At 31.3% G+C, this 27729-nt stretch overlaps 3 protein-coding genes across 5 annotated transcripts in view; 1 reads left to right on the top strand and 2 right to left on the bottom strand.

Moving 5' to 3' along the window:
• Positions 1-13360, top strand: part of LOC119680228 (kelch-like protein 17) — a 54292-nt gene extending 40932 nt beyond the window's left edge. The window contains exons 5-9 of the mRNA XM_038092940.1: positions 9239-9335; positions 9431-9667; positions 11019-11125; positions 11176-12164; positions 12232-13360. Of these exons, the coding sequence (XP_037948868.1) occupies positions 9239-9335; positions 9431-9667; positions 11019-11125; positions 11176-12164; positions 12232-12445 (1644 nt within the window). The 3' untranslated portion in view covers positions 12446-13360. The remainder of the gene's footprint in view (positions 1-9238; positions 9336-9430; positions 9668-11018; positions 11126-11175; positions 12165-12231) is intronic.
• A 2106-nt stretch (positions 13361-15466) lies between these two features.
• LOC119682382 (prohibitin-2) lies at positions 15467-19169 on the bottom strand. 3 transcript variants are annotated; one of them, XR_005252581.1, is made up of 8 exons: positions 18990-19163; positions 18791-18927; positions 18037-18383; positions 17748-17981; positions 16730-16807; positions 16558-16657; positions 16349-16415; positions 15557-15645 (listed from the first exon to the last, which is right to left on the bottom strand). XR_005252581.1 is itself a non-coding variant. In XM_038095813.1 (7 exons), exons 2-7 carry the CDS (start codon positions 18921-18923, stop codon positions 15536-15538), a joined length of 1002 nt encoding a protein of 333 aa, XP_037951741.1. In that variant the 5' UTR covers positions 18924-18927; positions 19020-19169; the 3' UTR covers positions 15467-15535. The 3 variants fall into 3 exon arrangements, 2 of the variants coding, with proteins under 2 accessions (XP_037951741.1, XP_037951740.1); XM_038095813.1 differs by lacking the exon at positions 16349-16415 and having other exon boundaries at positions 15467-15645; positions 19020-19169; XM_038095812.1 differs by lacking the exon at positions 16349-16415 and having other exon boundaries at positions 15467-15645; positions 18990-19166.
• Positions 19170-19755: 586 nt separating this feature from the next.
• LOC119678515 (spatacsin-like) lies at positions 19756-27253 on the bottom strand. The gene is made up of 9 exons (XM_038090374.1): positions 26318-27253; positions 26066-26263; positions 25049-26011; positions 24495-24974; positions 23264-24428; positions 21565-21887; positions 20382-21508; positions 20146-20307; positions 19756-20079 (listed from the first exon to the last, which is right to left on the bottom strand). Exons 1-9 carry the CDS (start codon positions 27191-27193, stop codon positions 19860-19862), a joined length of 5514 nt encoding a protein of 1837 aa, XP_037946302.1. The 5' UTR covers positions 27194-27253; the 3' UTR covers positions 19756-19859.
• Between the last annotated feature and the right edge of the window lie 476 nt (positions 27254-27729).

Raw genomic sequence — 27729 nt, 5'->3', positions numbered from 1 at the left:
GTATATATTATCACATGCTATTATTTGTACTTAAATTATCTTTTGTATGCAAAGCTGCCACTCCACTTCAATCCAATTACTTATTCTTCAACTGCCATTGTTAGGTGTCCAATAAGATATATGTGCATCTTTTGTCTTTGATTAATCATTTATATTGGTGGTATTCGTACTGCGTAAAAAATTAATAAAATTATTTACCAGTGATAAATCATAATCTGCACATGCGATTGACTACCCCCGATCTCATTGACTTTGACATCAGGCTCAAAGTCATGCCTATGCCATTACTTGGTATGTTCATTTTGGAATATATGTCGAATGTTTCGATAAGAATTTTTCAGTTCCTTGGCCATTTGATTATCACTATGACGTGGATTTCGTTTAAATCGAGCCTTCACTTTCCGAACCATTTCAGGTGATTTTTCTCTTTTTTTTTGTCAACCATCATAGCGATACGATATGGTGGGATAATACACAAACATTTTATTTACTTTGAGGTGTTTGAGTTCAAGAACAGTAGGCGGTTGTGATTTTCCAGCCAAATATAAAGCAATGCCACTATTATGTTTGAATTTTATTTCGATAAACTTTTGTTCTATAAAACTTAAACGCGATGCTGAATCGCTTTCATCTATATGAATTTAATGTAATTGACAATATCGGTTTGATAGATATAGGTACAGTCAAACTTCTATAACTCAAATTTCTAGAACTCAAAGTTTCTATTACTCGAACTAAATAGTGTGCTACATGGTTTAAAGAGTAAATTAAATTAAATTACAAAAATATTCTCTAACTCGAAGTCTCCATAAGTCGAATCTTTTCTTTACGAATGGTACTTGGAGTTATGGTAGTTTGACTGTACCTGTATGTAGTTGGTAACACTTCAATGGCTTAAGCCTTTATATTTGATAGCATTTCCTAAAATTTTAAAAAGCAATTTATTTCCTTTTAGCATGTGATACTTTCTTATTAAGTTTTTTAACTTCCACGAACTAAGCATGTAGATGTGGTTCTGGACACAAAAATATTTGATTAAAAGAATTCTGAAAGAGGAACTCCTATTAGTTATTGATTCTAAAACAAACTATAAAACAAAGCTGTTTAAGGAGTTTGTGAGAATTGACAAATTAAGTGAAAGCTTGCTTGTAAAACGTAATTTCTTTCACGGCACATTTAAAAGACTATCAATTTAGTATAAAATATACTTGGAAACCGAAATGTTTATCAATTTGTGTATAACACACTCACGAGGTGAAGCGTGGAGACAGTCACGCTAAAGTAATTATAAGACAACATGTGAAAATTTAGTAATTTAAATGCGCTTAACGCGTTAAATTTTTACAAATTAATTTAGCGTCAGTAAAAATTAATACACAGTTCAGTGAACTTTTACTAAACACAGAGTACGACTTTCGTACGTACAAAATCATTTAGCTTTGCATTATGAATAAATAAATTACACATTAAAGTTTAATAATGTCACTAACTATATACTAAATTTTTTATTTTGCGTAACAAAAGTACTGCTTAAGTGCATTTAAGTGCTACTTACTGCAACAGTCAAAAAACGCATTAAGTTTTCATTTTGTTTGAACGCAACAAATGCATACATCATACAGTTAAATGCAACATATATATAATTAATCATTTAATCGTATAAATAATTTATATTTTATATTATTTCATATTTGTAAACATTTGCTCTGTGTACAGTGATACCTCGGTTAAACAGACACTCTTAGAAACAAACATTAGTAGCAGCCATTCATGATTGCTAGTCCACAGTATTTATTTTTCATAAAAAGCACATTCTCTTAAGTAGATAGAACATTGCCGGTCTCGTCAATGTTCGTTTAAACGAGCTTTCACTGTAATTAGTAATATAATTTTTACCCATACTCTTTAGACTATGGTTCGAAAATTAAATATTCCTACTTGTTGCCGCATTGCGGGACGTCATCTTTGCTTTCAGTGTACGTAGGCGCAGGTTGCGTGCTTCGGTAAAAGTTTGTATAATTTTTTGCGTTAATTAATTTTTGAATTAATTGAAGTAGGCAACGAAATTAAACGGCTTTTGTAGGCAATTAACAAATTCGTTCTTTTAAAGTCACTTAATGTAGATTAAATTAAATACAATTATCAATGAAAATTGTTAGAAGCAAATTTTTGTATAAATGCCGCTAGAAATTGGAATTAATAACTTATTGTTTTATTATTATTATTATTAGTTTATAAAAAGTTTCTTTACTTCTGTTGTTTGATTTTAGTGGCAGCTGTTGTTCTTTAAAGCTACCTCTTTTGTCCGATTAGCGTGTAAGCAGCGTTCTGTCACCACACCCGGAGATTATGTTCTAGAAAAAAATATATTTTATTTATAAGAAATTGAGTGATTGATGAATGAAATTATTTTTTAGTCCACATGTTTGAAATCTCAGCTAGGCTCATTAGTTTTAGACTTCCATAGTGGAATATCACAACTTTGCCACACCTGGATATTTGCATATTAAGTGCTCGGATATCTCTTTATTATCTTCTTTCCTGCAGCTTCTATAAGAATATATTTTAATTTTGATACGTAATCTCCATGCTTGATACGTAATATCCATTCTTTGCCGCGAGTTATCAAAACAATATATTATTCTATTAATTAATTCTTTAATTAACTAATTAATTAACTTTAATGGTTTTTTGCCCTAATTGAGGAAGTGTATTGGATGGAATATTATCTTTTTTCCTGAAATAGTTTTAGGCTTGGTTCTGGGGATAACACCACAATGTTGATCAGTTTCTACTTCATTATTGTCCAGGAAGTATATCAATATATAAAACGTGTACATAGGTCAAATCAAATGTGTAAACCAAATTATATTATGTTTTATTCATAAACCAATTTTGAAAAATAATATACCTGACGTCATTCCAGATGATTTTTTAGAATTATGGTTAATTAAATGATGTTAGTTGAATTTTCTAAATAATTTTATTGTCATTGTAATAGTTATATTAAGATTTCTTTTTCATAAAGTCAGTCAACGTTTTTTTTTATTTACATTTTTTTTTGTTATTTTTTATATTCGTTTATATTTAATTATATCTTCAATTATGTGCTGTAATTTATAAAAATATTAATCGATAGCGGTTCTTAGAGAAAGTCAGAGAAATATGATAAATACGATAAATATAATGATGATTGGTTATAGCACTAGGATATATTGCAGTAATTTTATTACACTGATATTTTTAAAATATTTTTAATTGACTAAATGTACTCTACTGAATGTAGTTTTCAATAATGTCAACTCAAAAATCTCTGTGTATATCTACAGATCTGATAAAGACACGTGTTTCTAATTCTTTTTTTCAATTCTGTTTATTTTATAGTTGTTAAAGAGAGATTTTTTGAATATTTGGACACATTTAGTTTTTCCCCCACCGCATAAAGTTTCTTGAAAGGTTAAAACCCGATATTTTAAAAGATAAGAAAATAAATTATTTAGATGGTTTCGAATAGCAAAGAAAAGACAAAAACAAAAATTTAGTTAATTTATTGTAAATTGGCTGACCTTGCAACTCTGTTTCGAGTATTGCCAGCGAGAACAAGAACAAAAAATGTTTGTTCTTATCTTTTCTTTGCTATTCGCATCCGCCTAATTTTTCATCACTCTCGACAAGAAAAAATTAACATGAATTATTTATGTTTTTACTAGAAATTTACTGTTATTAAGTTAATTAGAATTTAATTGTATAATCTATATCTACTTGAAAATGTTCATAATATCATTGTAAATATTTATCTACGAGCATAAACATATTAGTACGTAAATATACATATTTTAACTAGAAACGAAATAGAGAGATCAAGTTACAGTTCTTTATTAAATATATAATATTTTAGCATTATTTTTAATTTAATATATGAAAATATTTAAACGAAGAGAAAATAAATAAAAAGTATAATTGTCTACAGCATCCGCCACATTCGTCCTAGAGGTTCATTTAATGAATTAATTATTCTTGTAAGACGGGGCGTATGAGCAATTAATTTTTCCTCTGCATGTGCGCTATTAAATAATGTTTTGCATTTTTCGAGTTCAAGTGTTAATGCGAATTTCTGTCTGCAGACAGCATATTTAAACAGTTGTAACAAAATTATTTTTTCTTTTTGCCTCTTTTAAAATAATTTGAACTCAAGAACATAAAACTGTCGTTTCGAAATTTCATACAATTCACAACTGGAAAATTGCAATTCATATTACGTGCAGTGCACTTGATGTTTGAACTTAAAGTCGCATATACACATAAATGTATATACTCTATATGGTGGGTATCTTCATCTCATAGAGAGTTCACTTGTGTATCACAAAATTTTAAAGTGTTGAAGGACATATACATATGGGCATTCACTTAAAGTGTGAGCATTCACATGCTTATCTGCAGCTTGAGAGCATTTCTAGTGTACAATTTGTTATATGAATCCCTAAAGGCTTAGACGATATTAACTGCTCAGACAGTGTGGTATGAAAAGTGTGAAATTTCTCAAGACAGAATGTAACTTTATATTTATTATAGTCAGCTTGTAGTTCATACCAACTTTTTTCATAAATTTTACTGATGGGCTCTTCATATATTAATTTTAAATATAAAATTAGTTTAAGACCACCTATATGTGTAATGAAAATTTTTAGTGAAAAAATGAAAAAGTGGTATACATTGATTACGTAAGGTTGTTGTAAATCGCCGTAGACCATGCATAGACCTATTAGTTCCTAGCTATATTATATAGAATTAAATCTAAGCGTAAATGTTGTAGTAAACATTTTTGTGAATTGAAGTAGTGCATCAGAGGCACTCCAACAAACGTTTTTTGGTTAAAAAGTTGTTTGATTCGGTATCCGCTAGTTCGCATCTTCGGTGGAAGGGTCAGGTAACCAATGATATGAATCAATAATATGTGCACTCGGATATGGGCGATATGTAGCTCTGCTCGTGGCAACAAACCGCTGATCGCATTGTTTGTAGCAGACTATTGGCCGCGCACAAACACGACTCACGTCTATAACGGCCAACTACACAAAAAATACACACAATGAGTTCTGAAGATCTATATCTGAGACAGAGACGATTAGTATTTTTTTAAGATTTTTGAAACCATGTTTTTAGGACGATCAACTAGTAGTACACATAACTTAAGAGTAGTTTGGTTTTTCAGCTGTTTTAATTTATACCAAAAAACCACCATCAATAGTTTTAATTTGAGAGTATGTTATGTGGAATGGGATCGTTATAGATCCTTGGTTGCATTGATTATATTGTGCCCCAAAACTATAGTTATTTTTATTCTTTTTGGAGGTTTTAACGGTTTTAGGTTATTTTGTAATGTTGAATTCAAATTTCGCAACTCATCTTTTTCTACATACGCCTGTCACAGATAATAACAGTTTCAAGTTCAAACATTGTAATTTTAAAGAAATATGGGTGTCGTGTTTTTAGTAAACCTGGCAAGAATAAATTAATAAAAATTTTTGGTTTAGGCATCCTTGGAAAAAAGCACAGAATCTTATAAAAATTGTAACTCTAAGTTCATGCAAATCCGTAATCAAGGATTAAGGGAAAAGAACGTCCCACGAACGCCCCAAAAAATTAGGCAAGTGTTATTTTACAAATAACAATTTTGTTTTAGCTCCCAAAACCAGAATTCAAATCCGGCTTTATACTTTCTTTCATTCTTTACAAGTTCTGATAACTTCGGCAGATGGTGACTTTTTGAATTATATGTAATCGCACATAAAACTTTGAATTATCCGACTATGAACTAAAGGCAGTTGTGGTTTTTGGGCATAATTTTGCGAGATATAAAAAACTACATCGTATTTATTACTGGTTTTTATCAATAATTTCAATAAAATTCCTAATATAGAAATTTTATTCCTTAAATTTAAAAGGCTATACAAGCTATTTTTATACAGCAATTTTTTTTAAATTACTTTCACGGAAATACATTTGTGATCTGTATTCTTAGTAATGCCGATTTCGGGTTAGCGAACTTTAAGATGCAATGACAAAATTTATTTTCTTTTTAAGTGTCACTTAGTATCTGTAGTGGACCTCTTTGTTGTCGATAACGATTAATTTTATTTCCTTATTTTAGTCGACACTCACTAAGTGAAAAACAATCAATTATTATTTTCATCTACGTGCAATTACTATCTTATATAGTAACTATATAGACTTATAGAGGTATATAACCGAAGTCATATTCCACTAAATGTTAAAGTAGTTGCGTTTTTTCCGATGTGTTGGTCAAATTTTTTTTCATTAAATACTTATTTTTTATTGTTGAACTTGTCAGTGCAGTAGCTAATTAATGAACGTCAACCAAGCTGAATGATCAGATGCTATCTTATATGTATAGGTTTTAAAGTAGTATAGTTTTAAACTCTAAAGATGCCAGCTAATGTGCTTACCGTTGCTTAGAAGCTGGGTCTTATCATATCTAGATGTTGAATAAAGTTTTACTGCTGCGTACGTTTTCACTAAATCCATATTGATCGAAATTGATAAGACTATGTACAAGATAGCAAAAAAAATATGGTAGTAAGTGTAGTGTATTTCTCGAAAATTCTAAATTAGCGTCCTGGTTTGGAAAGTAATTACTAAATAGAACTTTGTTTTAATTTTTTGATTGTAATTATTTCTCAATTTAAAATTTATACAGAGTTCAGATCAAAATAATATAAACTCCTTATATTGTTTTGAGTTACTGTATTTTATTACGAAAGTCGGATTGGGTTTAATTAAATAAAAATCTAAAAGAAAAAATTAAAGAAGTTAAGTTATATTAATTAAAAGAAATTTATCGGTACTAATTAAAATTTGAAAGAGATCGATAACTTTTGATAAATATTGAGTAATAATACTCAACCAATCATTTCGCCCACAACTTTGTCAATCCTTTTTGGAAGAATCTGATACCCGAGAGGTCTACCTGTCCTTCAAACTGTGTAACAGAATTTTTAAGCGTGTACTTGTCTTTCCTTAACTGGTTCGTTTTTTTAAGATATGTAATACCTCCAAATAGTTTAATTAAAGAGAAGAGGTTGTTGTTGCTATATATATAGTGGATATTACTATGACTGGAATTTTTAAACCACCTTTGGACAGTGCATTAGTTCTGCCCTTGCTAGAGGTATCTCTATTATTTATTTTTGACTAGCCTATGAGTGTACTGTCAGCTTGTTCAAGCAACATTGCTTAATGATTGCTTTGATTAGGGTTGCACTGACTGCTCTTGAGTGTCTATCACTCAAGCTCCCAAAACCGCTTAGCTGTCACTAAGAAAGCAAATATTTATATTAAATTAAATTATTATTATTATAATTTATTTTATATGTGAAATTTAAAATTTATGCAAAATTTTACTTAAAGTTCTAAAAAAAAAAATTCTCATTATTATGCATTCCACAAGAAAGAAAAACAGAAATCTACATAAACTTTCTTCTTTATATTTACAGTATATAGAGAAATTTTAATTTCGAAAATATCTATTAAGATATTGTGAAAATCCATCTCTAAAATATAGGTACTTTAGAGTAATATGAATTAGCCACTAATGCGTCAAAAACTTAAGTTGAAGACGTTTCTCAATGAAAGATCTTGTAGGTGTGTGCTATTTAGATCCTCTAGAGAGTACGTACCTAATATATTTAATATGCATGTGCTGGATACTATGAAAGTAGATGTAAAGTACTTCCTTCATAGTCTCAGAACTGCAGTAAAAGTCACAATAAGGATCTTCATTCATATTGATTGGTTCTCTAATCGACATTTACTTAGCAGATTATATATTCTTTGTAATACTTTATATTCTTTTTTATCCTATTTCAGGGCGACTTTCGTTATGCGATAACTCTAGACTAGACACTTTTCTGTGTCTCTTCGCTTAGCTTCAGTATTACATGTTGCTTTTAATTCTATTTTTCAAAGCTTCTGGTAGTCTTTTATTTCGTTCATCTTAATGAGTTCGTTAACTATTTTTATATTTTACAGTAGCCTTATTCCGTGTGATTTCTGCGTATCTTTCCAACTTCCTTTATTATAACAAAAAAGAGATGTAGATATATTTAGATAATACTTTACGGAATATGAAGTGTCTGAAGAGAGAGAAACCAAAAATAATGCAATATATTGTTCTCTAGTAGTACCGTAGTCTCTAGTAGTAACTAGTAGCACCGTTTTGGTCGAACCTAAACATTTTGCGAAAATAAGTTATTTAATGTTTATGAAAATACTTTTAAGAGATAGCCAAAATTTGTCAATCTCAGAAGTAGTTATACGAAATATTGTAGTGCTAAGTTTTTTCGGTAATATTAATAAGTTTAAATAATAATTGATTGAAGAAAATACACATTTCATTTCATCAATTTCAATAACATTAAGTTTAAGAAAACATGCTTTTCTCACAAACTTTGTATACCCAACCGTATCCTAAGCATTTTACAAAGAACCTACTAAAGTACTACTAAACTCTTCTCAATTTTTAAATGTATGAATACCAAGCTTCTTACAGAAGACACATAAGTAAACTGAATTCTTTAACAATAACACAAATCCAATTTTAATAATCCTTATTCCATAAGGGAGTTGCATCAAGTTTGTCATGGCCATCATACCTAATATAAAAATGGTTTCAAGTTTCATGTGAGACTTGGTATCCATAGATCCATTACATTCTTATGTTTGCATTTTAGAAAAAAAAAATAAAACTTAAATTTTTTATTTGCAAACATTGACATCCATGCTCGCAATCCATACGTTGGGTTCCGAAGTCGCTTCCTTTCAAAGAGTCAAACACCTCTACTCTGCAGTAACCTTAAAAGTGTTAAATTGTGTTGCGGTACTGTGTGGTTAATCCAATTTGTGCTACATACAAATAGAAATACAAGTGAAAGAAGAAGTAGCTTTAAAACAAACCCCGTTCCACGAAGAAAGCAGAGCACGCCAACTGAAAAGCAAACACTCAAAGATACGAAAATATTTGCTTTTTAATCCCCGTTCGGCGACTGGTTAAGCAAATATTGAAGCAAATTGAAGCGTTTGTAGTGGAATTAAAATAAATAGTTTATTTGGGGATTAGGGGAGTTAGCAGAGGTTGTTACACCTGCTAGTATTTGTTTTTCTTCTGGCATTAAATAAATCGAATTTTTATATTCTAATCCAATTATTTCTTACTTTATAGCTTTGCGATGTTACATTGGAAGTTAATGGAGCCACTCTGCATGCCCACAAAGTCGTGCTCGCTTCGGTTTCACCGTATTTTTATGCAATGTTCAATGGTAAATGGAATTAAACACTTTGATTATTTGTTTGTACGTTTATATTTATAAATAAATTGTACTTTATTTTCTCGTGGTCACTTCCTACATGGCAGATGATATGCTAGAACGTACCCAAGGAATCGTTCGTTTACATGATGTTGATGTGATTGCGCTACGTCTGCTCATCGATTATTCATACACGGGTGAAATAACAATTACCGAGGAAAACGTTCAAGTGTTGCTTCCTGCCTCTGGTTTGCTGCAGATACACTCGGTGCGTGAAGCTTGTTGCAAGTTTTTGCTCAGACAATTGCATCCTTCCAACTGTTTGGGCATACGAAGTTTTGCTGGTAAGTCATTTTTCTTGATTTTTGAAATCAGTATATATGCTATGTTGTGAATTAATTTATTTAATTTTTAAACTAAATTAAATAGTTTCTCACGAGAAGTTGATTAGTTAAACTATAAAAAACTGACTTATATCAAATTAATTAAATAGTTAAATGAATTTATGAAAGTTAGATTCTTTTTCTTAAATACATTTTATACATGTCCAAAACAGGCTGAATAAATACTACTCGTTATCAAGTTTGGTATCTAAATTGGTACGATGATGACACTATTCAAGAAGAATACAAAGCCTTTTTAATTCAATATTCCTCGTAAATTTAAAGAGTTTAAGTGGTTTATAACTAGCTGAATGGATTTTTGTTTGCGAGTACTTTACTAATCTCCCGATAGGACATGCTGAACTATCTGAACTAACTGAGCTAAAGGTTAGCTTATCCACAAACTTTAATTTGGAACAAAATAACCCTGAACTATGTCACAACAGATGTCAGCTGTCTCATTTTTGGACACTAGTGAACATGATAAACAAAAGTTACTATTCCGGAAACCTATTTTATTTTAGAAACTTATACCTTTATTCTATGGATCAAATCTAAAGATTTGATTTGATAGGCATGATTCACATAGATTTGAAGAATTTGAATCATGTCGCCTTTGACCTATAGCTGTGGTAAGATTTGACAAATTTCTATTCGTCTGTCGCAAAAAGCGATCGTAAATAATTTGTATACTGTAAATGGCAGTACAAGGGAACTTATATCCAGAAGACTCTTTATACCAAATGCACAGTCGTCACTATTTTGGGTTAATCTCACAATACCTAAGAACTCTATTACTTTGTTCTCATGGACAAGTTATGGTTATGATATCAAATAAAAATAATATAGCTTTATTTTTAAGTTGTATATACAATTTTATATTTTCATTATCGTTTCAAAATTGGACTCTGATAATATATATATTCATTATAAAATGGATTTTGTTCCGTGTTATATTTTTTGCTTCAATGAAATCTAACTTAAGAAAAATCTTCCATTATATGCACCTCAGATGATGGGAGTTGATTAATGTTCATTAACTGCTCAACCATCTTAAATTGTAGCTGTTGTATATGTGTTTCTTTTTTTCAATGTTCTTATTTTTTCACTCAAAAATTTGTATTTGCGCTTTTCTGCTCACTCGCATTATAGTAGCAATATTCCTACGCTTTATTAACCTAGAGTAGTAGGTTAGAGTAGAATTCCATACAACTGGACCACAGTGAGAGTAGTCACAATATCTTTGTCGACTTTAATTTTACGAAATTTCGTTTATATTTTTAAATAATTTATAACAATAACATAATTACAGATGCACATTCTTGCGAGGAACTCCATACAAGATCCCACAAATATGCACTACAAAATTTTCAACAAGTTGTTGGTACTGAAGAATTTCTTCTTCTGCCCTTTGAAGAGGTATTATATAGTAAAAACATTGATTCTTATTAACTTTTTCTCCCGCTTAGGTCAAAGATTTAATATCAAATAATCAACTGAATATTTGTTCGGAAGAGAAAGTATTCTTAGCAGTTCTTAATTGGATCAAGCATGATTTAGACAAACGGCAAAACCATATTGCAGAACTCATGAGTCACGTACGTTTACCGCTTGTAAGTCGGGATTTTCTGATGACTTGCGTAGAGACTGAAACACTTATACGCGAAGACTCACAGTGCAAAGAACTATTACTCGAAGCTATGAAATATCATTTGTTGCCCGAGCAACGTAGTCTGATGAGTAGTCAACGTACTCAGGAGCGAAGACCAGAGGGCATGAAACCATATGTATTTGCCGTAGGCGGTGGCAGTCTATTTGCTATACATAATGAATGCGAAGTTTACAATCCACGTACCAATTCTTGGACACAGATCGCACCGATGCTTTGGCGACGTTCGCGTTCCGGTGTTACGTCGCTACACAAACAACTTTATGTTGTTGGTGGCTATGATGGTGTAAGCGATTTATCAACTGCCGAATTCTATAATCCCCTTATAAATAAATGGACCAATATAACACCGATGGGTACTAAACGTTCTTGTCTCGGTATTTGTGCTTATGATGGATTACTTTATGTATGTGGTGGTTATGACGGAGCATCTTGTCTCAGCAGTATGGAGCGTTATGATCCATTAACTGGCATCTGGAGCTCCTGTCCAGCTATGAGCACACGTAGACGTTATTGTCGCTTGGCAGTGTTGGAAAATTGCATTTATTCTCTTGGCGGTTTTGATTCCACGAATTATCAATCTAGTGTAGAACGTTTTGATCCACGTATTGGTCGTTGGTGTCCGGTACCTAGCATGACAGCACGAAGAAGTAGTTGCGGAGTTACGTCAAACGATGGTTATTTGTACTGTGTTGGCGGTAATGATGGTACAATGTGTATGTCAAGCGGCGAACGTTTCAACTTGAGGCGCAACTCTTGGGAACCAATAGCGGCCATGCATTCCAGAAGGTAAGAAAATATTAATTAATTAATTGTTTTTATTTACACTTGATATCTTTACGAATATTTGTTCCAGGTCCACTCATGAAGTAGTCGAAGTTGATGGCTCTTTGTATGCTTTAGGTGGTAATGATGGCTCCTCTTCTCTAAACTCTGTAGAAAGATATGATACTCGCCTTAATAAATGGACAATTGTTAGTTCGATGGTTGCACGTCGTAGTTCTGTTGGTGCTGCCGTATTAGAATGTTTCTATTTGGAACGTGGTCTTGTGCAGACAACGAATTTATGACCTTTGTCCACAATAGCAGAGACGTTTGCTGCAGCAGCAGTGGCAGCTGCAGTGGTTGGCGGTAGCAACAGTAGCGTATCATCATCAAATAATGCGAATTCAACATTAACTTCTGCAACTTCGTCAGCGGCTTCAAATAATTTAGTAGTGCCTGGAAGAGCTGTAAGTGGTCGTAGTATATTAGCCAATGACGTTGCCGGCTTGCTAGTAGGTAATAGTGGCTTAAATGCTTCGGTTTCATTAAGCACTTCAGCGCCATCCACCTCAACATTACGTCGCAATCGAGAACGCGATAATATGAGTAGTGAAAATAATCGCGGAAGTAACAATCCTTCAGTAGTAAGTGCAAACGTTAGCACAAATAAACCTCCCTCGACCGCTTGATGTTTCTTTCTCAAGTATAATAATTAAATTCTAGTCAGCTAAGCTGCGGCTACAGCATTTACTAATCCAGCTGACGAAGGTTAATATATTATTTTAATTAAGAGATGATCGTGCACATACTCTACGCTACCGAATTTACTGCCCTTAGTTGTAAGCGCAAAATTAAGGAATTACAATTTAAACTTCAAAGGACACCTTTCATCTATGGACGCATATAGTATTTAGGGAAAAATCGTTCTTAAATCGCATTCAACTACTTTAACGTTTATATTATATAAGACCCACAAACAAATTTACACTTATCGTTCTTATAAGCATTACCCACTATCCTTAAGAACTATTTTTACGTAACCATAAAGGATATCTTTAGAGGATAAATCCCTTTTTTTCTATTAATATTGTATGAATGTCGTGTTTGCAAATTTATGAGATCGTTCAGACGAATATATTATATTTACTTAGCTAAACCCAACACAATTAAGTATTATTCATAACGATATTATATAGCCCACGTATAATTAAATTACTAAATAAATTTATGCAATTTTAATTAATTAAACTAATTGTTTTAATATAAAAAAATATTTAATGAAGAGGTAAATATATAAATGTTTGTATAAAATTTTGTATTACTATATTTATAATGCTGTCTTGTGATTTATAAGCAATTCGCATCTTTGCTTGAGAACACTTGCACACAGAACGACGGGGTCTACGTATCGGAACTACATGTCGCCAGCAACGACCAAGGAACTTCACAAGCGGTCCCAGCGGATTACAACAACAGCAAACAGAATACAATTGCAATTAAGAAATTGGGATATAGTTAACCATGCATATTAAGTTTTAAGATCTTTACCTTTATTGTATTAGTAATCTATCACCACAGGAAGAAAACAGAAAAAAACAGTACTAAGGTATAAATTTCTTATGATTACCTTATCTCTTCAGTAGGATAGATCTTACCAGAACAAAAATGAAAATAACCGGCTGAACACATATCCCAACTTAGGTCACGGTATCTTGAATGGTGGCCAAATGTTTCCCGTTGAGAATTTTTTAATATCAAACCAGAATTGTAGTTCACAACCCAACATTTTCCTTCTGATCTAATTTAAATGTATATATATGTCTGTTTCCACAGACATATTCATGTTTCAATGGTTACACAGACTATGCAAACTCGTTGTATAACTTGTCAATAGTCTTAGACTGCTCTATAGTGTAAGAACGGTTTACTGTTGTAAAAATAAATGGGCATATCAAGTAGGCGGCTACCTGGAACCGCACTTCTTCAACGACTTCTTTTATTTAAAATATACTTTTTCATCAGACCAATATATTATATAGTACAATAACGCTACGGTCTACAAAATTGAATGCCTGATCTAATCGTTCAGGCATTCAAACATCCAAGTTGTTTTATCTCTGCTTAATATTTAATATAGCATGTCAAAATAATCCGTCAGTTATATATAATAAAGTTTAATTTTGAATTCAAAATATTATATATCCACTATAGTTCAATTCGGTTATGATTTGTCTTATGAAGGTAATATTTATTGTATTTTTACCCAAAAATAGAGATAAACTGGAATCAAAACATCTTTTTGTACTTCCACTTCATCTTACTTCTTACATACCGTATAGTAGACATGATTTTTCGGTTCTTTACCTAAAACGAGACTTGATCGTATGTATTGATCAGACTTCGCACATATGCTTAATGCAATACTTCTTACTTTTCTAACATTTGATTTCTTTATAAAAGCCCTACAAAACCTTATTTTTGTATGGTCTATGCTTTCCTGATGTCTGAAGATGTGTTCCGTTATAAGATATATAAATTTGTCATAAACAGCAACCCTCTCAATGCTTAGTTCTTTAATTTTGCATAGGAAATGATTTCAATTTTCGAGATAGTTTTTTAATGTATAATATAATAGGTCATAAATAGTGATCCTTTTTGGATTCACGTTAACCCATTAATGACGGATATTTGATTTTGTCACAAAAAAAAAACTATAGATGGATCATGTTACGATGTTGCATTGATAAGAAAGTGTTATATTTTAGAGAAATGATATCACTCAGACGAACATTTGTTTATTGTAAAATCAGTATTGATCTATTAACTTGCAAAAAACCGATATTCTTCTAGATTTTCCAATACTTTGAATGCAGAGCAAAACACCTAAATTTACTTTAATCGTAAAAAAAAGTATGTTGCTGCTCGTTTTTAAAGGAAAAAATTTAAGGGAGCTTGTTTAAAGGAACTCAATTTTTAAAATATAAAAACCACCCTAATGCCCAATCTGGAACCCTTCATAAACTCATCATCATCTTATTTTTACCCTAATAATAAATTTCAAATGATCGGCAGTTGACCATCTTAAATGACACGTAAGTTTCATAGTGTAGACCCTCCACTTCTGGACTTAGACTTTAAATTATATTTGCTTTATTTCCAATCTAAAAAACCCATAATAGTTATTTTAGTAGATTTTATTTGATTTTTTTTATACTAAGTATAAAATTTGTACTTTCTTGCTTAGAAAATTAATTAACTTCGTTTAATTGTTGTAAATATTGCAACAATTTTTAATATTTTTTTTATAAATCTAAATTTATGACGTCATTGTAGTAAAAAAATAACATTTTTAACATTTAAATATTAAAGCTGTGATTATAAATTAATTAAATTATTTAGACCATTCGATTTGCTTGAGTGTGTGCTACGTTGCCCACTGATACGCCGGAGGAATTCTGAGAAGCTTTCTTGCCAGTGACTGGATTGTCATACCAATCCGTGCGAACTGCAAAATTGAAGTTGTTAACAACAATTAGCAAAATAAGTTTAATAATTTTAAATAAACTAACTTTTTGCTAATTTTTCACAATTTTGCATGAGAATGGAATGGGGATATAATGAATGAAATTAAATTAATTAAAATTAATTAAAACACAATTTGTTCTTTAGTTTATATATAATAATATAATAACATTTTACAATGTCCTTTAATTACAAATTCATTGCTTTAAGTCTATTTTCACTTTATTGTTCGTAATTGCTTGTTTGGAACAAGTTTTGCTTATTAAGCAATTTTAAATGCAAAAATTTTGAAATATAATGTAAATCTTACAAATTTAAACATTCCAATCTACTTAAGGAACTCGTGAAAAATTAACAAAAAGCATAACATAGATAAGAATTCTACAAATTTATATGAAAATGAAATTTCCATTAAAGATTTTAATTTTAATTTAAAATATTTTATATACTACGAAATGGAAGAAATCAAATAAGTAATTCCAACTTAAAACTATTTTTCTTTCAATTCAATTTTAAGAATTTCAATATATATGTTTTTAAAAAAATAAAAAATTAACAAAAAAGTTAATAAAAAATATATGAGCGCAAAGCTGAGTAAAGAAATTTCAATGAAAATAAAAATATAACATAATAAAATGAACTTCCAACATAATTGATATTTAACAATATTTCAAAAATTATATTACTTAAAAGTTATTAGATATTTTGGAGACTTATCCTTAAATCCAAACAGAATAAATTACTGTGCCAGTACTGTTGGAAGTTAATATAAGAAAAATTTAACATTATTCTCCTACAGTACAAATTCAACATAAATCATTGAATGTAAATGTTTAATGATATTAACTTTTTTGTTAATTGTTTTGAAAATATTTATCAAAATTTAATTATTTACTTTTGTAAACTTTTTCAGTCATGTCATCGAAGCCAGAGTCCTGGATGTTCAACATCAAGCTATCAGCTGATAGGTAGACCTTGTTTTGTGAGCTTGCAATCTGTAATATTAAAATGTTACAATAGTTTTACATACAAGAGTTTCTAATACTAAATAAATTTTATTAACTTACAGTTCTAGCTATACTTTGTGCAGCACGCAACTTTCTGAGTTTCAAATAAGCTGGATTTTCCTTGACAGCCAGACCTAAGTAAACATAACAGTTAAGGAAAACATATGCTAAAAATTTTGCAATCAATGAAAAAAGTTATTAATAATATAAATTTTTTAAAATCCAATAAAAGGGTTTAAAGTGGATATTGAAACATTTGATGTAGGAAGAAATTGTAAAGTTAATGGACAGCTACGAATAAACAATGATATTATGCACTTCATGCCAACAATTCCTGTCCCGCCTGCAATTGCAATGATAAAACAAGTGTGCCCAAGCAAAAGGGGTTTTGGAATAATTCGCCACTTAAGAGGTCTATTGTTCTTGTTCTAAGAGGTGTTCTCTTCTCATGACACTGCATTAGGGCGTAAGCGTTTTGGGAGGAAGTTTCTATTATCACTATGCTTATTAGATACTTGCTTATACCTAGAACTTTGTATGAATAAAAATAAATGTAAAAAACGTAGAGTTTAATGGTGGCCCAGGACCACATTACTACTTAAGAAAGTGTCTGTTTGATGGGGATGCCCGTTAGGGTAGTTCTTAGCGTAAGGTCTTTATAATCAGAAAGTTCAAATATAAAGGCAAACTTTTGCTGTTGAAATTATATAAATGTTCACTGTTGATTAATATATTTTGAACAGATATGAATTATATGTATTCATATAATATGTAATATAATTTTTAACAAAATTCTTTTCCATCCCAAACTTATATAACACTTTTTATTGCAACATAGCATTTTTATGATTTGTATACTTTAAATTAAAAGACCTGTAGTCTCTAAAGAAGCAATTCATTTCAATGTCGAGTAGAAATTAACTTGACACCAATCAAATCTATCAAATTGAGATACCTTTGATCTCTGAAAGAGCAGAGCAATTCAGCTCAAGTGGTAATTATACTTCACAGAAATTATATCTAAGAAAACTTCCTATCAAATTTAACTACATAATATAATTCGTTTTAAAAAGGATATCATTTTTGCTGCTTCAGCTTCACCCTCGGCTTGTACGATTTTCTGTTGTTTTTCTTGTTTGGCACGTTCAACAAAGAACACTGCACGTTGTGCTTCCTGTTGAGCAACTTGTTTAGCTTCAACAGCAGCAGTATATTCTTTGCCAAAACTAAGTTCAGTTAAGGAAACATCATCCAGAATAATATTAAAATCACGAGCACGTTCGACTAACTCCTTACGTATTAAAAGTGATACCTAGAAAAAAATACCTTGTATAAAAATTTTTAAATAACAAACGTATTTTATTTACCTGTGCACGCTGTGTAATCAATTGTGAAGCATTAAATTTAGCCACAACACTTTTTAGCACTTCATTACAAATTGAAGGTAATACTTTCTCATCATAATCAAGACCAAGTTGACGGTGCATTACTGGTAGACGATTTGCATCAGGACGTGATAGTACACGCAATGATATGTTGATCATTTGTAAATCCTTCGAACCAGTTGGAGAGGATATTTTACGAGGTCTTGAGCGAATATCATAAATAATTGGGTATTGGAACCAAGGTATACGAACATGTAAGCCTTCAGATAAAATATCACCTTGTATACCACCTAAGCGACTGAATATAATAGCACGATGACCACCATCAACTAAAATAAATATATAATACAATTATATAAATTTAAATAAAGGGTTATATGACAAGTTTTTTATTAATAATAAATAATAATTAGTTAGTTTCAGTATCATTGGCTTTTTATAATAATAACATTATTGCTGCATGATGCTGCGAGTGCCGTATGTTATGCAACTGAATGTAGCCGGTGAAGCGAAAATTTAGAAATAAATTGTAGTTTAAATGAAAGCTTATTTAAAACAAATGAATAGGAATTATTTTAATGAAACTTAATAATTAATTTATGTAACAATATAGTATAATTATGAAATCTAAATAAACATTTTGCGTTTTGAGGTTATGATTCTTATAATAAATGCAAAAACATGCTTTATGTTTTAAGTTATTAGAAACATTCAAAAATATATTTTTATTTCTTACCGGTATATAGAGATTGGCTTATACCATATGCTGTAAGTCCCAAAGCAGTTAATACTTTTAGACCGGTTGTTAAACCAGGTGGACCACCTTTGCCAAATTTTCCAGCCAAATCATTCAATTTGCTTTGTGCCATTTCCCTAATAATATACAAATTTTTTCTGTTATCTTTAATAATATTAAAAATTTATAAAATAATTACTTTTATTTTATTAATGAACAGGAAATTTACTTTTTATATTAACAATCAATCAAATCCAACGACTGAACGGACTTCGCACGCTAAACAAGATTCACAATTCTTATGAGAAAAAGTATTTACTCGTTACTTGAACAGAGTTGTCAATATTTCGTATAGGTGTGTTCAGTGAGTTCAAACAAACTGTGGTGCATATGTGTGAGCAAAAAAATATTATATTATATGTAAAAAATGCAATATACATAAGAATAATAATATTCAATTTTTATTTGACCCCACAGCTGAGTTAAATTGAAACAAAAATTTTGTATTGTTTAAAATAATTATTTTGAAATAATTTTTAAAGACCATTTCCCAAATGCAACCCTGTACTCTAACAGTAAAAATCTTGACAGTTGTGGAATTTTAAAACATTCAAATAGCGCATGAAAGTGAAAATTTTTCAGTTACTTAATATCTGTTTTTAAGAGAAAGGTAAAATATATAATATGAATATATTGTATTTACACAATAATCAAACTGAGTTATTTCTTAAAATTATAAACTATTTAAATAAGACGGCGGTTAATTACAATTGCACTGCGTCATTTTTGTTTTTGTATATGACGCCACGATTTTAGTTTTAATATTAAATTTGAAAAGGTATGTCTTTTATTTTAGTTATAAACATTTTAAATTTGTATAAAACTTATTTATGTAAAAGACAATTATTATATATTTATTTATTTAAAAATTTGATTTAATATAAGTATACAAATTATAGGCAAGACATTTTCTTTTCCCATAAATTTACACTATACGTTATTAAAATTTATATATTTTGCGTTATTCTAGATAAAATGTTTATATTAAAATAATTTATCACAATTTAATTTAAATATCAGGCATATTTTGGTTTTCGTTACGTCCAAAGTTAGTGTCTCTTAAATAATAGATTGTATGATCGTTAATTAAGGACATTACGATTCCCTTTAATGTCAAAATGGAAGCTAATTTATATTTCAAAGTAATTGATTTAACATATTCGATTAAATGCGCAAGATTCTCCTCCATAACTATGGTGGCTTTGTTTTGCTGCAAATATATTTGATATCTGAGAAAGCAAAATTAGAAAAATTAAATTACAACGAAAGGTAAAAGGTATTAACTGACTACATACCCTTTTACAATATTAGTAATAATGCCATCATTTAAATCTAAGTAAGCTAAATAATCGCTTAAATAGGTTTTTTTGTTAGAAATAACATATTGAGATAATATTGCCTCCGTCCAATTGACATCGAATCCTAATGCTCGGCTCAATATTAAAGTTTGCGGAACACTAAATAAATGGATTAGGCGTATGTGTGAATATTTGTTGGATTATTATTAAAATTAGAAATACTTTAAGATTACCTTAATTCAATATTGACCAAGTCACGGAATTCATCACGACTTTGTACATTTATAACACAAACGCACAAATGTGGTGTTGTCGTTTTATTGAGCGCCTTTGTGGCTAAATCTATTTGCATTGCTATCATTTCGGCTAAATAAGCACTTTTCTGTGCAGACAGTAACTTATTGTCCAGTAAATAGTTTTCGGCTGCGTGTGTATAATTATCTAATGCGTTGTGTAGTAAAGTAATTATTTCCGTTCCAATTGATAATTTTGGTATAATTGTCTTTGTATTCGCATTGCTAGCTAATAAATTGGTTGTACTAGTCTGTTCCAATAGTTGTGGATCAGTCACCTTTGCAGTTGTAAGTATGTTTGAAATAATTGCTTGAGCATCTTGTTCCCACATTTCCGCAAGATCTTTGTGCATAAGAAAATGCAAAGCAGCGAGTTTAAAAAGTTCTCTAGAGTTCGTTGGACAATATTCACGCAAATACACAACAATCGCCTGACGCAATGCAACAGTTTTTTCCTTATCAAACTGACCCAACAGAGACTCAAATTGTTCATTTTCAATCAAAGAATTGAAACAATAAAACATTTCACGATAACGTGCAATACCAATTAACATACGGACTATTAATGACCAAGACTTCGCTTTTGTTAAGATTACATTTAAAGCTTTTGCACGATTTAACACATTTGCAATGCCTTCCATGGAACACTCATTAACAAAGCATTGATGTGCTTTGATCAAAAGTTCAACATATATGAGATTCTGTTTTTTATGTGATAATACTTGTGGTGGTTCATTTGACGTCGATGTTGGCAGTGTGGTTGGTACAGGTAGACCATAAAGCGCTATTATTTCTAGTAATTTTTCAAAGACAGCATTATGTTCATAGGGTTTGTTATCCTGAAATTTACGATACGTTTTTAAAGCATCACAGTAGTCCAACAAACAATTGCCTAGTTTTGTTGTGTTGGAAGTGAGTTCCAAGAAGAGATGAAAATCACGATCTATGTTATAACCCCATAATTCTGCATTTTTAAAACTATTTTTTGAGTGCTGATCAGCACTAAAAATATAAAATCGTGGTCTTACTATAGCCGTTGCTATTTCAAAAGCCAATAAATCTGCAATCTAAAAGAGAAAAAATTAGTTAGTCATTAATTACTGTTCCATATAAACTACTATACCTCTTGTGGTGTCATTTGTGTAGAGTTTAAGATATCACTAACAACTAACAGACGATGCATGCATTCTTCTGCTGTGACACTTTTTAATAAGACATTAGCATCTTTGGTTCGTAAAATATCCAAATATTCTTTGTCCAAGTACATTGCAGCTCGATAAACCATTACAACACGTTTGGCCATGTCCACACCGTGCTTAAGTTTAGAGGCAATTCCTTGTATGGTTTCTAATGTATCACGTTTATGTTTGGAGGGTATTTCCTCGAATTCTAATGTTGAATCGCTGTCAGAAAAGTCAATGATTGATTGAATCGAAGATGGAGAATCTAAATAAGGAATATAAAAAATAAATCAGTTAAATTGCAAAAACTTATGATTTCTATTCTAAAATAACTTTTTAATAAATGCTTAAATGCTATAGACTTTTGAATGAAAGTTTTCATTAATTAGATAAGATAGATAAGAATGAACGAGGTACTAGCTTCCACTTGAGCACAGCACTGCGACCATGCTTGATCTTTTGTGCTGCAACAGACTCTAACCCAACAGAAGACATTCCGCCTTCCGAATGAAGGCTAAAATGTCGGCCGTTGAGGACCTCCTAATGTTGGAAGGCGAGAGCAGTTCCCGACCCAGTGACCTACTCCTGACCCAGATCATGGCTGGGCAGTCACATAGAATGTGGCTGGATGTCTCCTCTGTTTCTAAGCAGAGTCAACACTTTATCTCTTCGGACAGACCCATTTTGTTGAGGTGGTAACGTAGTCCATGGTGACCCGTTAGATATCCCACCAGCAATCTGAACTCTGTTCTGCTGAAGAAGGTTATCTTATTATAACTATTGGGGTGAACCAGCTCTTTAGGCTGACGGTTACCTCGACTGTCGCGCCAGTAGCGACTTCTCTCGGTTGAAATCAATTATTGATTAGAGACCTAGTTGTAGACCAACTTAATCCACAATAACGTTCTGGTCTACAGATTTGACCAGGCATCCACCATTTATTCCTTAGAAGTCTTAAACAACTAGCGCAAGAACGTCATCCTTTGAAAAGGCGCTACTCTTCTATTTAAAAAGAAGCAAACCAATGGAATAAGTCTTTAAATTTGACTACGTCTGTAATATTAAAGGATTACAGCTCTATCAAGTCAGTGAAGATCCATCGAACAGATAGTAGTTGAATTTTTATTCAACTAAATCGATAATAAATCTAACTAGTGTACATGTTGACGCAGTTATATTTTAAGTTGTTAAGTATCAGTGGGACTATATGTCCCAGAGTTCTTCACATTTCAACGAGCATTCATACTCTCAATAAGAATTTTAAAATCAGATTTCCTGATTTAATTATTAAATGCAGTGTTTTACATTTCTCATTTGAGTGAATGCAATTGGTTGTCAATGTGAGCTTAACTTCTTATTGGTTCCAAGAACGACCGAATCTAAGTTCTGGAGTAACTCGTTGTGTTCAACGATCAAGTGCCGTTCGCCACTCATAAAAGGGATTAGATAAGCAGATTTCTGCAAGCCACGACAATTTCTTATTGGTGGTTTAAAAAATGGTCAGAAGTATTCGGAGTCGATTTTAATATTTGCCTTTGAAAGTGGGGACTATTTTTATTGACTAACACAATGAAAAATGAAATATTAATAATATACTTTCTTTTAAAATTATATGTTATATTAAAAAATTTCAATATTTACCTTCTAAAGTTCGCTTATTAAACTTTGCAAATGAACTTTTCTCAATATCGCTTAACAATTGACGTTCTTCAGGTACCATATTGAATATTGTTGTTATTCCTTCCGCTAGTGCCATACAAAATACAACAAAACGTAAGTCAATCGGACGGCATTTGAATAATTCTTGTATACGTAATGCTTCTACAATATCGCCCTCATCTAATAGACGATATATAAGTTCAATCAATTTCGACTGCAATTCTTCACTTAACTCCTTTTTGGTATGAACATTAAGATCCTCAATACCTGCCAATTCTTTAAGTTCGAGAAATGACTTGTAGAGAACACAACGTTCTTTTAACATAATTTCCTCGAAATATTCGGAGTGATAAATTTCAAGATTTTCCACTGTTTTCGAACTTTCTATATGTAAGTAGCAAATAACCATATCATATTCTATTTCATCGCGATCAAATGATTCATTTGGAAAAAGATGATGTCTCTTAATAACATTAAGTGCATTTTTGAGTAACTCGTACTTGCAAGCATGATTTGTTTCAATACGTGAAGCGACATAGAGAAAGAAATTCACCAGTACACTGGGTGGTATTGCATGTTCAGCAATTTCATTTTCGTATTGTTGAAGTGGAATTATTTTTAAATTATCATTGTCTGCGTTTTCAACCCACTTCGAATAAATAATATCACTTATGGGCAAGTGTAGTAACGTCGCTAATCGCACAGCTAAATCAAATTCTTTTTCCGCCAGGAGCGCTTTTAGAAGCTGTCTGTAAACCGCAATGCCTTCTTTTAATAAATGTTCAAAATTAAGCAGAGCACATAACGAACTGTAATTCTTGGTCGACTGTAATATATCAAATACTTTGCTTAATAAACAGAAGTCCAGTAAACTGGATATATCGCTCATATCCGAACTACAAATGCAATTTAAAAATTTTTGCTGATCTAAACTGGAATCGAAATTATGTTCCAGGTGTATTAAAAGTAATTTTGTGCAGCGCAATATCAGTTCATCCTTCTTTGGTGCTATGCTCAGTGGCAACTCAATTTCCTCATTACTCCATGCTAACAAAAACAAACGCAGTTCATGCACTGTTTCTGCGCTGAAGTCCCGCAATTTTTGTGTTATAGAGAGAAAATTAAAGAATTGTTGCATAGGATTGTCCTGTGAAGAATTTAATTTTCTAGTTAAAATATACAATTGAAAAATGTTAGTATAATTGATATTTACCTCAAAAAATACGTAAAAACTTTGGTATAATGTGGTAGTGTAACCCGAACGCACTGTACTCTCTAAAGTGTGCCAAAACAGTTCATTTGTATCTTTGTGAGTTAAAGGAGCTATGTCAAGCCATTGTCCCGTTGATACGATAACCCAAACAAACCAACACCAACCCAGGTTGGTAGTAGACACCATGGCAGATAATAGGGCTAACATGGGTGAACCATACTTAATGCTGTTCTTCAATAGATTCGTTGAGGTATCATAGATATTTTTGTCTATCATTATTTCTATAAATTTCATGTGTTTGGAAATCAAGTTTTCTGGTATAGATGTAGTGCTTAATAAAATCAATGCAAAAATATCTGGTCTATCGGTTGTATCCAATAAATACTTCAAGCTTTCCATATTAGAGGGCAGCGACCATATATTGCCATCAGTGCATGACACTACAGATGAAGTAAGAGTTTCGTCGGATGTGTGAGTTTGCTGAAATAGAATTGAGATAAATTAGTGATCTGCATTATTTTGAATTTGAATTTAATTTTTAAAATAAAACATACAGCATTTCCTGTCTTTGTTTGCTTTTTTAATCTGCATATACTATTTTTCCGTTTTGTGGTAGGGCGATCATTGGACAGAGACCGTAGTAAATGTTCACCCATTGTTTTGGATTCGAATGCTTCTTTTAATAGTTTTATTTGATCCAGCGGAATTTCGAAATACTGTATTAGTATGAGTATACGCCACCAATCATTATTATTGGCATATTGTTGCAATATCTCTGTTGGCCAATAACGTTGCTGATTGCAGTTTACAATATGCATTAAAGCTTGATAGCCAGTAATTGGAAATTCTGTGTTATTTGCTTCCAATTGTTTGGTTAGTTTATATTCCACCTTTTTGATTAGTTCCTCATAGTGTGGTATGCAGTCTGATTCAATGAAATGACAAAGTTTTATCACACAACGCAAATGCTGTGTATCAAAACCCAACATTTCTATGAAACCTACACAATGCGCTACCAGATCAGCATCGGACATATGTTGCAGTGCTAGCTTCGTCACACTCTCACAAGCTCGGAACAACTGACTTTTGGTAATTTGTGCGTAATGTTGCAGCTGATTTGTGAGCAAATAGTACACGGCATATGCGCTACGATGTTGTTTAACATAATGCAGGAAGTTCAACTGATACTTGGGTGCATATTTTTGGCATAGGCGTTCATTCGAGAAGGAAACTACTTCATTGACATCATAACAAATTTCTTTAAAATTAATATTTTTAAATTTTTGCAAAAACTCAAAGGGACTTGGTATGTTAATAGTAGCTTCAATACCACAGTTCTTAAATCGTTGCCGCAGTGAATTTAAATATGGAATTTGTAAAGAATTCGATAGTAAGAAACATTGCAAGGAAGCAATTGTAGGTTCATTACAAAGGAACTCATAGAATGTTGCTAGCGGTTGTTCACATTCTACATCAATACCATTCTGCTCCAGATAGGCACTAGTCGATTGTACAATCTAAATAGAAATATATTTAACAACTTTAAACCTTTTAACAAATTATAATTCTACCATTTTAAAACCGTGAAATTCATTCAAATCATTTTTCTTCAAATCGACTATCAGTTCTAACAATGGACGATCATCTGGCTTCTCTTCGCATAGCTCCTCTAACTCACGTACGCTTACAAAATTTTGTAGTAATAGTGCATAGTATTTATTGTCCAATAGGTAGGAACCCAGTTGCACTTTTTCCAAATGTGCTTTGTTCTGCAGAAAAGAAATAGAAATTATTTTTTTACAATTTTAATTTTGGGAACTTACAATTTCAAAACTTTCTGTGGTGCATATACGTTTTATCATTTTTAGTGGATCACCATTACGTTCATCTCGAAAGAAATATCCAGCAATTGCAAAGCAATTTCGTAACACTTCATCTGGCTCCTTCAATTCTTTTAATGCATACTCATACATAGGCGTTTCGATTATCCATTGACCATACATTATAACCAAATCTTCACCATTCACTGTCACATGACTTGAGGAGTCTTCGTCCTTATGCATATCTCGATAGGCACAATACCAACGTATAAGCTCAGTTTCATTTTTGCTGTCTACTAAAAAGTTCCAGAAAACGTTCTTATTCAAGTAATTCAGTAGCATCTGATTCTTGTTGTTGTAATACAATTCCGCCATAAGTTGTTGCTTAAGTGAGGTGTTAAGCGTGACGAGTGATTCAAGACTAATGCGTGGATGATGAAGTTGTTTATATTTGCTTAAGATTTCTGGGCATAATTGGATTTGCTGCAGCAGTTCCCAGTTAAGCTGTAAATCCTGCATTTCTTTCTCAAAATTGTGTGTGGCTTTCTTTTGCATATAGTCGAAAAGTAACTCCCTTAGCTCTGCATTGTCACATTCATTCGCAAATTGAAAGTAAAAACATTTTACGTCCCGCTGCACATTCCGGAGGACGTTTTCGGCCTTGTAAACAAGTCGTTCGATTAGCAGACGTTGCACGTATGTCTGCACGACATCATGGAAAAATAGTTCGTATTCCGGTATTGGGATTTTGCGTTTTTTGGACCAATACTCAATGCATAAGTCTATATTTTCTCCTTTGGTTGCGACCTCCTTGATGAGTTGCACCTCGCCTAAACTCGCCCATGACTTCAGTATTTTTTCACGAGCCTTCGGATTCATATTTACTATTTTATTTAAAATTTCGCATAATCGAATAAAGCGAAAAATCAATTTATTAAAATTCAAAAATTAACTAATATTACAAGTTTAAAATAAAAGCAAGATTTTATGTTTAATATTGTTATGAAAATAAAATCTTCAACTTTCTTTGTTCGCGAAACCAAACAAAAACAATGATAAGAAAATTTGACGCCACTGTAAATTTTTTAACGCCGTCACTGTTAGCCTTTATGGTTTGTTTTTAATGGTTTTATTATTTATAATAAATTTTTAACAATTCATCTTAAGTAATATATTTTTAGCTTGTATTAAAAATGTATTGAATACAGAATTTATTATTAATAAACATAATTTCAACTAAAACTTCTCAAAATTTGCAACGCCGTTGTCAGGCAAATTGCTTGGCAGTTTGAATCCTCAGGTTGTCGAACAGCTGTTCGATGTTTTTGTTCAAACCACTCGTTCAAAAATGTTCGTATTAGTAGTTAAACGTGACTTATGTATGATGTATGGCTATTCACACAACAGAAGTAATC

The sequence above is a fragment of the Teleopsis dalmanni genome, chromosome 2 (genome assembly GCF_002237135.1).
Source record: "Teleopsis dalmanni isolate 2A chromosome 2, ASM223713v2, whole genome shotgun sequence".
NCBI classification, from domain to species: Eukaryota; Metazoa; Arthropoda; class Insecta; order Diptera; family Diopsidae; genus Teleopsis; species Teleopsis dalmanni.
This window is presented reverse-complemented; position numbering and strand designations above follow the sequence as displayed.